Source organism: Aricia agestis, chromosome 9 (assembly GCF_905147365.1).
Source record: "Aricia agestis chromosome 9, ilAriAges1.1, whole genome shotgun sequence".
Taxonomy (NCBI): Eukaryota; Metazoa; Arthropoda; class Insecta; order Lepidoptera; family Lycaenidae; genus Aricia; species Aricia agestis.
This window is the reverse complement of record NC_056414.1, coordinates 9596023-9608197: the sequence shown is the minus strand read 5'-3', so window position 1 is coordinate 9608197 and position 12175 is coordinate 9596023. Positions and strand designations below refer to the sequence as shown.

The following is a 12175-nucleotide window of genomic DNA, read 5'->3' as shown; positions in this document are numbered from 1 at the left end:
ACAATATGTATGTTACTTTTTAAGGTATTTATTATAATACTAGCTGTTGCCCGCGACTTCGTCCGCGTCAGCAAATAAAAAAAGAAAATGAAAGAAATTTTCCCTTTCCTTACCTTAATAGTAAAAATGGGATCTTGTTAAGTAGTTGATCTGATCACTTTTCATGAACCTAAAGTGGTTGATAAGAATGCCAATACTGTATAGAAAATCTCAAGGATAACGAATAAGAGAAAAATTATTATTTTTAAACAAAAATTTAAACATACTTCCAAGGTAAAGACAATAGTAATTTTCTTAAATGAACTAAAAGTATTAATTAATAATTCATATTCTGTACCTACTCAGTATTTCTGTTCTCAATCTTCATAATTTGAAGTCGGTACCAGTCATAATATAAGCAGTTATAATATTTTGTCATAGAACTGGCGATTAGGTTAGCTGGTAGTTGGTACCGACTTGAGACTTCAAAATAATGAAGACTGAGAACAGAAATACTGAGTACAGAATATGAATTATTTAATACTTTTTAGTTCATTTAATCTAGACCGACAAAAAAGCGGTAGAAATTGCACTAAAGTTAGCTGCTACGAATTAAAAAATATGAAGATTGAATACCTACAGAAATAATTGACGCGTCTATGAGTGTCCCAAAAATATCCAGGAGTTCCCTCTATATCTCACGAATTTCAGTACCTATTAAATCACCACTTTCGTAAGCATTGTACTCGGAAGAGTTTTGAAAATCAGTCAACAAACGGTGGAACAATAATATAATCAAAGGCAAGATTTTTGATAATAATGTGATGATTCATGGCATGATTACAGTGATGATGATGATTAGTATTATTAACACATTGACATAATAATATGCTTTTAGTTGTTGAAACAACGCCAAATTTGCCGAACATTTATCTATAAGGATTCAAGAGTTCTTTTACAGCACCTTCGGAACCAGGTACACCAAGTCCTGACGATTTCTCATGGATTGCATCATCAGATCACCACTTTTGTGATCATGTTACCAAATACGGGCTACATCTTATACAACAACAAAAGAATTTTGGAAATCGGTCTACAAACGACGGAGTTGTCCGCGAACCAAAATAAAAAAGTGAAATATATCCTCCTCCTTTTCGGAAGTCGGTTAAAAAGTAGCCTAAGTTATGCCTTACTACATCAGCTATGTGCCAAAAAAAAGTCCCGTCAAAATCGCTCCAGCCATTTCAGAGATTAGCCGGAACAAACAGACAGACATACAGACAAGAATTGTAAAAAATGTTGTTTTGGTGTATGTACCCTATATACATTTATATGCATCTAGTAAAAAACGGTTCTTTCAATATTACAAACAGGCACTCCAATTTTATTTATATGTATAGATGTATAGATTAATATGTATGTTTTTAATTGTTAATTGTTATATGGGCCATGCCCGAAATAAAAATGATTTGATTTGATTACGCAAAGGTCGTCAGAGCAGAGGGAGCTACTAGCACATGCTGTGCAGTAAATAATCCGACCATAATCCGACCAAAATCCGACATGTTGCACACGCCTTATCAGAATATTGACAGAAATGTTGTGAAACGACGAACAAAAAACGCGCGTCTGGCGCGCTTGCATGTGTACGCTTCAAAAGAATCCGGGGTTCTCAAAACGCGCGTCAGCAAAGCGCGCGCTTCAAAACGCCCAATGTGTACCTGCTCTTACATAATATGAAATTGGCGTTTTGTTGTACAGGCCACTTTGATCTCAAATATCTCCTCTGGTTAAGAATTCCGAATTCAAATTTATATAAGTATATTCACCGTGAAAATCCGTTTAGCGATTCTGGAGATACAAGGTAATAAAGAATATTACATACATACGTACAAGATACGCGCTAAAAACATAACCCTCCTGGCAGTCGGGTAAAAAAATCGACTTTATATTCCTCCTATACAAAACGCCAATTTCATATGTAAGAAGGACCTAATATTATACTACATCTTCTCTATCATTCCATACATATTTATCAAATATTGCTGTAAGTCATTAGTCGAGCATGTTGCAGCCTTTGGCCAAATGAGTTTTCATAGGCTATTTGAATTTGTTAAATTTTTATTTCTAAAAACATATATATCGCTAGTAGCATGGATTTATCATTATTTATGCTATCAGGAAATAGACATAGTGAAACAATTATTATGAAATAATTATCACAATGAGACAAGTACAACTGTATTTGTAGCAAATAAGGAGCATGTAAATTACTTTACCAATTTCTATTTACCAACCATAAACTTTAATAAATAAAGATCGACATGACCAGAGAACTAATGAGATTTGTTCAAAATATTAGTTATATTTATTTGCCATTGTTTTACAACTAGGATTGTACAACCATAGAGGAATAAATATATACCGGTCTCTGGTACAACTAACTTTATAAAGTCAACAACATAAGTCTATTTTTATAAGTCACAAGTTATATTATATTAGAAAAATTGCTTTTAAGCATGTACTTTCAGAGAAGTTAATTCCTAGACAGATGGGGGACCTACGTAGTTTGGTCGTGCTATGTCAAATCCAGGCGACAGATCACAATAATTAACATGGAATTGACATGATCTGACCAAATGACGTTGGTCTGTCAACTGCCTAGGAGTTCCTCGATGGGTCATTTGATGCATTGAACCTTTGTTTGATCTTATATTTTTAACTATTTTTTTCCAGACAAAGAGATTACAAAACAAAAGCCAAAAAAACTTGCAATTGTATATTGTTCAAACGAAAAATATTTGCCAGCAGTAGAAGTAAATCCCATTAAGTCCTCGTAAATATATAAATCCTTAAAGTTAAAAGTATATCCATTGGATCTCCCAGCTACGAATTATTAATTACAATAAATATTTTGAACAAATCATTCACTAGATTCCCAATACGGTAATTTACTAATCTCATATTAGTTTACAAAATGTAATTTTTTGCTACATATAACATGATATGCAAAAAATCGAAACATCATTCACAGCAGAACAAAAATATAAAAAACATGACCAGTTAGCATGACGTATTTTGTTCAATTCCACTGCTAAATCTTGTGTAAGTAATTCCATGCCATCACAGACAACAGATGACAGCTCACAGTACAGAGTACAGACGGATCTACACATCCGGATTGGAAATTGCCAAACTTAACCAGGCCCAAATTTAATAATGTTTAACATAAATGTAAGTAATAATGCTTAATGAACGGGACAACATATAAAAATATACTAATATTTATATTAATTTCACTCGGAAATATTTCATATTTGATTAATAAAAGAAACAAAAATGTCTTAAAATTTTGTATTTATCACACATATCTACATTTTACCATTATAATATAAATACAAAATTTTAATTGAAATACCAACAAAGAGTTACTAACCAGTATTTGCAAATAGTATGCAGATGTTACCATATATCATACAAGTAATTACAATATCAATACTGTAGGTTAATAAATGCAAAAGATTGAGTGCACTGAAAATCGAATTTCGGTTATTTCATGATTCATGTTAAACTTACTCAAGAAAAGGTTTAAATTAGTAATTAAGTTGTCTTTAGAAGACAATTGATGTAACAGCCAAGAACATTTCCAATGGGACTAAACTTTATTCAGAGTTAAAACAAACCAATAAACCAGATTTGCTAGTATTAACACTAAAATATAACATGTCTTTCCAAATTATACTTTAATCAGTAAGAAGTTTAAAATTAACCGGATTTGAGAATGGCGCCCCACACTGTCTCCCTTGCGAATAGTCTCTTTGTCACTAGACTGTCCCAGCATTTCCTTATCTCTGTTCTTCAGAAAACTCGTACAAATAAATATTTCAATATATATTGTTATAAAGATCATAAATTTTATAACAATTATTCTGCTGCAATTATTGGTCCTTGCAACGCATTTGGAGATGGAGCGTTAGATGACACCATACGCCCTTGCTCCTTCACTATTGGGTCTGTAATCAAGGTGAATCTAGTTATATATTATATTATTAACAATGATTTTATTATATTTATTTCATTGGTTATAAGTTATTAAAGTATAATACAAATAACATGGCACAGAATTTCTGTCACACCTATGACTTTAATTATGGTTTATGTGTAAATTATTAAATGAAGAGTTTGACAGATAATAATGTAGGGGCTTATGTCAAAATCTTCATTGAATACAGATTAACCTCTTGAACCCCACCAACACCATATCGAGTCACCGGTAAAAATACCTCTGTGTACCACCGGCTCTATATCGAGCCACCTGACTACACTCAACCTCACGCAGTTTTTGATCTTATTTTAGTGTCTATAAACTTTAATTTTGTTTGTTCAATTTTAAAAGTATGAATTTGGCTACAATAAGTATGCACTTTTACTGATTGGCGCAATGTGGTAGCATTTGAAAAAAAAATTAAATAGCACTATAGAACTTGGGCATTGTGGTTCAATAGAATTTTGACATCCCGGTATTCGAGAGGTTAATATTTCTCTCTGAGTGCAGCAGTTAATAACTTTCTTTTATACTGATCAATAATTGAGGAGTTCGCAAACAGAACTGGATTAGTCCGCAGGGAAGAAAATAAGCAGCGGCTAAAAACTAATACCAACTACTACTACTGTAGTAATCTGCCTAATAAAATAATTTTTAAGCCTTTTTAAACCGGTTTTGATTGAAAATATTAACAGGGATTGAGATTCGAAAAAAAAATTTTTTTTTTTTATTAAATAAGGGGGCAAACGAGCAAACGGGTCACCTGATGGTAAGCAACTACCGTCGCCCATGGACACTCGCAACATCAGAAGAGCTGCAGGTGCGTTGCCGGCCTTTTAAGAGGGAATACGCTCTTTTCTTGAAGGTTTGCAGGTCGTATCGGTCCGGAAATACTGCTGGTGACAGTTCATTCCCGAGTTTTACAGTGCGCGGCAGAAAGTTACGCGAAAAACGCACTGTGGAAGACTGCCACTCATCAAGGTGATGAGGATGGTATGTTTTTCGCGTGGGACGATAGCGAAAAGTTGCAGGTGGTATGATTCCGAACAATTCCTCAGAGCACTCCCCGTGATACAACCGATAGAGGATGCAGCTACATCTCGGCGTAATTCTAGGGGTCCAAGCTGTTTGAAACACTATGGCAGTCAACAATTCGAGCAGCCCTTCGTTGGATACGATCCAGAGGGAGCAGTTGGTATTTTGGCGCCCCTGCCCAGAGATGAGAACAATATTCCATATGAGGCCGAACCTGCGCCTTGTAGAGTTGTAGGCGTTGGTCCGGACTGAAGTACTGTCTCGCTCTATTAAGAACACCAAGCTTCTTCGAGGCTAATTTGGCCTTACCCTCAAGATGATATCGGAACTGGACTTCGCTCGATATGTTGACGCCAAGTATCTCAATGCTAGGGGAGATGGTTAAAGATGTGCCCTCGAAACGAGGATAAACGACCATTGGTGACTTTTTAGTGGTGAGCGCGCAGACTTGTGTCTTGGTGGGGTTGAATTGGACTAAGTTACGTCTACCCCATTCAGAGACCTTCTCCAATGAATTCTCCACCTTAGACACAAGTTCGTTTCGACTGTCAGTGACATTTTGCCGAGAAATATTAGGGGAGCCGGTATATACAGCATCACCTGTACTATCATCCGCATAGCAATGAATGCCGTTGGTTTGTAACATGTCATAGATATGCAGTATGAATAGAGTAGGCGATAGCACACAGCCCTGAGGGACACCAGCATTAACAGACTGAGTTTCCGAGCATTCGCCGTTTATGCTTCTGTCTGCTAAGAAACTAGATAAATAACTAGATAATAAAATACTTTCACACTCTGGTGGACTTGTCCAGTTTTTGTTCGCCAGCTCCTTAATCGCAATGATTGGTGTAATATATCGTCGCTGAAGTACTAATACCTCCTAGCCAACATTTTTTTAAGAAATCAACGTCAAGATCAATATCTCAATTGACGGTTTTACAAGACATTGTGATATTATTTAAATCGTAATTTAGAAAATAATAAGTATTTTTGTAATCATTTTATACAAAACTTTAGGAAAATTCTGTAAATAAAACCTAAAAAGCTAAACATTTTAGACAGGAGGTATTGGTCCTTCAACAACAATATTATGTAAAACCAGTAATCATAAATGTACTCACAAAAATATGGATGATCCATTGCTTCACGAGCAGTATAACGCTCATAGTGATCATAGCGCAACAGACGGTCTAAAAAGTCTAGAGCTTCTGGGGACACCAAATGTTGGTTTTCTGAATGTACAAATCGTTCCCATCGCTTACGGGAATGCCTGTCAAGAAAAAAATATATTAGTACTATTCCACTTTTCTATCAGTAAATATTTTATAACATCATAATATGTAATAACAATACCTTCCAAGAATATCATTAAACCGAGGATCCAATTCTATATGATATTTGTCCAAATATTCAAATAATTCTTCAGTTCCCAGCACTTTAGCAATACGTACAAGCTGGTCATAATTGTCATGACCATGGAAGAAAGGCTCTTTACGGAAGATCATAGATGCCAACATGCACCCTAATGACCACATATCAAGTGAATAATCATACATTTGATAATCTACCAAAAGTTCAGGACCCTGAAAATTAGATTTAAAAGTATGTAATTAATCGGTTTTAAGGTAGTAGCTTGTATAATAATGTATATAGATTCTGAATTAAAATCAAAAAATAAATTGACTATTATCTTGGAATAAATATGCTGATTATTTTTATAAAAGTACATAATTCATGCATTCCTAAATACCAACATATTCATAACTTGAACATATTAATGGTGTTAGTTTTAATTTACATCATTCTTAATGGACTTTTTAACACAGTTATTAGTTAAAATACAATTACATAATAATATCAATATAATATTATAACAATGTAATTAATATTAATTATTATGACAAAGTAAATAATTATGAAACAAAATACAATAAACAAATATTTTCACATAATGATAAATTTTAAAGTCACAGTGTTTATTTCGTCAGATCATGCTAAATCTAGGTATACACTAACAACTAAACCTAATTACAAAAATCACTAGCTTTGGTGGAATGTGACACTTACTTTAAAGTACCTAGAAGCAACTCGAACATTGTACTCCTGCCCAGGATGATAAAATTCAGCCAAGCCCCAATCTATGAGACGCAGCTTTCTGTTATCATGGTCGATCATTACATTATGAGGCTTAACATCCCGGTGCATTATACCCATACTGTGACAATAATCTAAAGCCTTAAGGAGTTCATACAAGTAGTATCTGGAATATTAAAATAATTATCTATTAATTAAATCATAAGCAAATTTTAACTGAATGAATATTTATAAAATATATACATTTTAAGGGGAGAATTTATTTGGTGTATAGTTATAAAACTTAATTATTTAATACATTTGTATAAGTAGGATATATGATTGTATTACTTTGGTGATTACAAAAGTTTTGCTTGACGTTAGACTCTCTCACAACACTCTGATGTGAAGTGTGCAACATGTCATATTTGGTCAGATAATTTACTCTATATGCTAGTAGCACCCTCTGCTCCAACCTTTGCATAATATTCCCAATTAGAAGATGAAATTATCAATTATGAAATTTAGCTGCACTTTATATTGTGGAAAAATAGATTGTCTCTGAGGAGCACTATATTTATGGGAGCCTTATGCATGGTGTATGGTGCGAGTACCTAGTCTTTAAAAATTGAAAAAAAAAACTCAAAAAATACAGTAATTCACCAAAAAAATTTAGCAATAAACCTACTTTAAGTGTTTTAAATATGTATTTAGTTAATTCCTCAATCGCGGGAATCACAGACACAATCAATTTTTAATTATTATGTGGCAGCCGGGTGGCGCTTGGGGATTGATGGGTTAATTAATAGTTTTATTTTTATGTTATAATGTGTAAGACACCCAAGTACAATGAAGAATATTCATTCGTTCCTTGTAGATTAAAGTTTTATATGATATAAAATAGTCACAAAATTTTAAAATATGATAAAACTGTAAAAATGTATATTATCAATACCTTATATCATAGTCTGACAAAGTCTGATACAGCTGCTTAAAGTCAGTGTTGTTGACATGTTCAAAGATCAGAGCTGGTGTACGTGACACAGGGTCCTTTACCACAGCTTGCAATGTTATAATATTTGTGCCTCCTCTCAAGTTTTCTAATATTTTTATTTCTCTTTTTATCTTCTTCTTTTTCACAGGCTAAAAAAGAAATTTAAGTCACATTAAAATTTTTAATATTTTCTGGTTTAGTTACTAGCCAAAAATACTTAATGTGTTTCTTAAATACAATGCTGTTGTATTAAGGCTGTTACACTTAACACATGTGTACATTAACCTGCTAGGTGACCAAGCTTCAATTAGTATGGTACATAGTACAAAAAATCAGACTATATTGAATTCTTTATTTGTATATAACATGGAAAACTTATAGCTAAGTAATGTTGGTGGCAATTTTATGTATGATTATCAGAGAGCCAATTACAAGTTTTCACCTCTAAGTACTTTAATTCTTAACATTATTAAATAATTTTACAAAAATTATTACATCTTATTTAGCAGTTTAGGACAATTTCAACAGGGTTTGAACCTACATCAAAACTGATTAGATATCATATAGCAAAGCCTGCATTGTATAGGTATATTATATATATATAAGCTGTAATAGTTCAGAGACTGACTTTACATGAATTATTGCATGTTTAGAGTAAATGATGTAGTTAAGATTCCCTAGAGAAAAGTTACAACAGAGGGACTTACCTTTAATATTTTTACTACACACTTCTCATTATTTGTGATATTTATTGCTTCGAATACTTCACTGTATTTACCGCGCCCCAGCTTGCGTACTAACTGATAGTCCTCTTGATTACCCCAATCGACGACATAGCTCTCGTAATCCCAGTACTCTCTGGGTTTTTGTGAGTTTACATCGGCATACACCCGCGCTCTACTAGGCACTGCCATCGTATTTAGCCTTTGCCAACCTAAGGTCTTGTTGACGATCGTCTTTCCGGAAATCGCATAAGTCTTGAGTAACAATACTGTGAATAAAAATTTTTTCGACGTCACTTTTCAGGTTTTCACAATCACGTTTGCTAAATACGAATTGAAGAATTTGTCACTATGTTCATTAGTACTGGCGATTACGAATGATTACGAGTCACTTGTATTGATATATAACCTAAAAACGCCTTCCAACTTAACCATTTTTAAGATGTGTATGAATTTCAACTAATTGTACGTGAACCTTTTTTGATTATTCTCAGGAAGTAATATTTTCTGGCTTCTATATCATTATCACAACTTTGAATACAAGGACCTCCAATAAAATTTGAAAGTCTTCAAAGAAAAAACGCACGCCATTACTCGTCAAATGATCAAATGGTTCAGGAACATACTCATACCTAGCACATTACTGTAGATTATCCTATTTTATGCTATAAATACAATAAGCATTCATAAACTTGTTAAAAGTTAACGATAAAACCGAAGTTTCTTAAAATAAATTACACTTCTATCACATAACCGGCACAAATTCAGCGATATTCAAGATGGACGCCCATCCATCTATCTATTCACAAGTAAAAAAACGCAGCTACTACAGTAGTGTTACCAACTCTCAAAAATATTTATCCCTAAAGTTGGTGTAAAAAACCCCTAAAATCGCCTATTTTTCTGTTTTCCCCCTAAAATATATATATAAATAAAAATTCATAATGATTTAGAAATTAATACGCCTCTTGGATATCATGGCGAATCTACGGCAACGCCAACCGTCGGTTGGCGGTGGCAACTCTAGGTAGGTTTTTTCGTAGTTCCATGAAAAAAACTACCTACGTCGAGTTGTCGTTAGGCGGGCGCCAGACATGTGATCAAATACGCAAATTCGCCAAGTGTGGCACTGACATTTGCCTATTTGTGCAAATTAATTGCTGGCATTTTCCTATTTGTTCAAAGTTTGTTCAAACTTTGAAGCCCATGTCTGGCGCCGGCTTTACAGTTCGACAAGGCTTTATTTGAACGTGGGTGACATTGACGGGAGCGCTGCTGGTAAAGGAGAACTGTCAGACACATGTCAAAAATGACGTTTTTCTATGATAGAAGCGTTTAGTTCCTTTTCTCGCCACGTTCAAATAAAGCCTTGTCGTATATTAAGCCGGCACCAGACATGGGCTTCAAAGTTTGAGCAAACTTTGCTCAAATAGGAAAATGCCAACAATAACTTTGCACAAATAGGCAAATGTCAGTGCCACACTTGGCGAATTTGCGTATTTGATCACATGTCTGGCGCCCGCATAAGTCTATGGTCAAGAAAGTGAAGACATTAAAAAGTGGCAACACCGTAGTGTCATCCCTTTCAAATCAATCCAATGAATACCATAAAAGCTATGGATAAAAGTCAATGAATGAATAAGGAAACAGAAGTCATTCCAAACCAACTAGCAACAGACTAGTTATAGCCACGATTAAACTACCATGGTCTTAACCAGACCTGTAGCTTAGACCCTTTCGAAAAAAAAAAAAAGTAAATGACTAGTACATTGGACAGAGCACAAAGACACTATATTTATTAAGGTTGCTTTAAAAACTGCCTGTTTTTAATGTAATAGAACGCCTGATTTTTAAGAAAAACAGGTAGATTTTAAAGCAACCATAATATAGTGTTTTTGTACTCTGTCCAATGACTAGTACTGTCCAATCACTAGTCATGTTCACCCTATTATGATTCCCTTTAAAAAGTCACTGCACTTTTTGGTGATTGTTTATTTTATCCATGTATCTCCAATCTCCATGCCAAATTTCATCAAAATAGATTAAATAGTTTAGGCGAGATTCATAAATGTTTATTGTGCGGGAACCGTATATTTTCTGGGATGAAAAGTATCCCTTGTCCTTTCCTAAGACTGAAAGTACTTATTGCCATACCAAATTTCATCAAAATAGATTGAATAGTTTAGGCGATAATCATAAAAGTTTATTGTGGGAACCGTACATTTTCCGGGACAAAATGTAGATATTCTATGTTCTTTTTGGGGACTCAAAGTATCTTTATACCAAATTTCAGCAAAATGGGTCCAGCCGTTTACGCGTGATGTCATGACCACGCGAAATATAACGTTCCGTGCAGTTTCCTCCGCGTAAATTAGATATTTCGCAGACAAATTAGTCCACAAAAAATAGCCTATGATCATTCACGTGGTCTACTTCTTATCTGTGCCAAATTACAGAAAAATTGCTTGAGTAGTTCGTGAGATAAGTCCTTTCAAATAATTTCCCCCGTTTTTTTCACATTTTCCTCTATTTCTTCGCTCCTATTAGCCTTAGCGTAATAAAATATAGCTTGTAGCCTTTCTCGATAAATGAGCTATCTCACACTGAAAGAATTTTTCAAATCGGACAAGTAGTTCCTGAGATTAGCGCGTTCAAATAAGTCATTTCAAATAATTTCTCCCGTTTTTTCCACACTTTCCTCTATTTCTTCGCTCCTATTAACATTGGCGTGATAAAATATAGCCTATAGCCTTCCTCAATAAATGGGCTATCTAACACTGAAAGAATGTTTCAAATCAGACCAGTAGTTCCTGAAATTAGCGCGTTCAAACAAACAAACAAACTCTCCCCAATTATAATATTAAGTATAGATTACCAAAGCCTTATAGCTAAGACCAAAAAGCCTAGTTTTTATTATTCGTAGCCAAAACCAATCTTTATTCGCACATTTTACCTGGATTGGCACACATGGAACAACTGCATTATAACAATATAATAACTTATAGTTATTAGTTATGTATATATATTCATCCTACAGCCATAATTCATGTTCATATTTCTCAAAAGCAATGTTTTCACCTTTAAAATAGGAATTAAACTTTACTACATACCCCCATAAAATATCATATAAAACTTGTAATATAATTCTATCATTAATATGCTACTCCTAGTCATACTTATTAGTAACCAAATACATCTGTGATAACTGATAACCAAGTACTTTGTTGATAACAGTTAATTTCCAATTCGAACTACAGTATGCATTTCAATAATACATAGTGCAGCCTTCGGTTCAATTAAATACTTCTGTACTTACATAGAACA

The 12175-nt window shown here is 33.9% G+C and overlaps 1 protein-coding gene across 3 annotated transcripts; it reads right to left on the bottom strand.

The window, feature by feature from the left end:
• Positions 1-3535: 3535 nt before the first annotated feature.
• On the bottom strand, positions 3536-12111 carry LOC121730782 (casein kinase II subunit alpha). Of its 3 annotated transcripts, none has more exons than XM_042119979.1 (7): positions 11962-12111; positions 8837-9120; positions 8091-8278; positions 7130-7322; positions 6416-6645; positions 6184-6332; positions 3536-3992 (listed from the first exon to the last, which is right to left on the bottom strand). In XM_042119979.1, the coding sequence occupies exons 1-7, from the start codon at positions 12023-12025 to the stop codon at positions 3904-3906; spliced, it is 1197 nt and encodes a 398-aa protein (XP_041975913.1). In that variant the 5' UTR covers positions 12026-12111; the 3' UTR covers positions 3536-3903. The 3 variants fall into 3 exon arrangements, with proteins under 3 accessions (XP_041975913.1, XP_041975914.1, XP_041975915.1); XM_042119980.1 differs by lacking the exon at positions 11962-12111 and adding an exon at positions 9484-9663; XM_042119981.1 differs by lacking the exon at positions 11962-12111 and adding an exon at positions 9327-9464.
• Between the last annotated feature and the right edge of the window lie 64 nt (positions 12112-12175).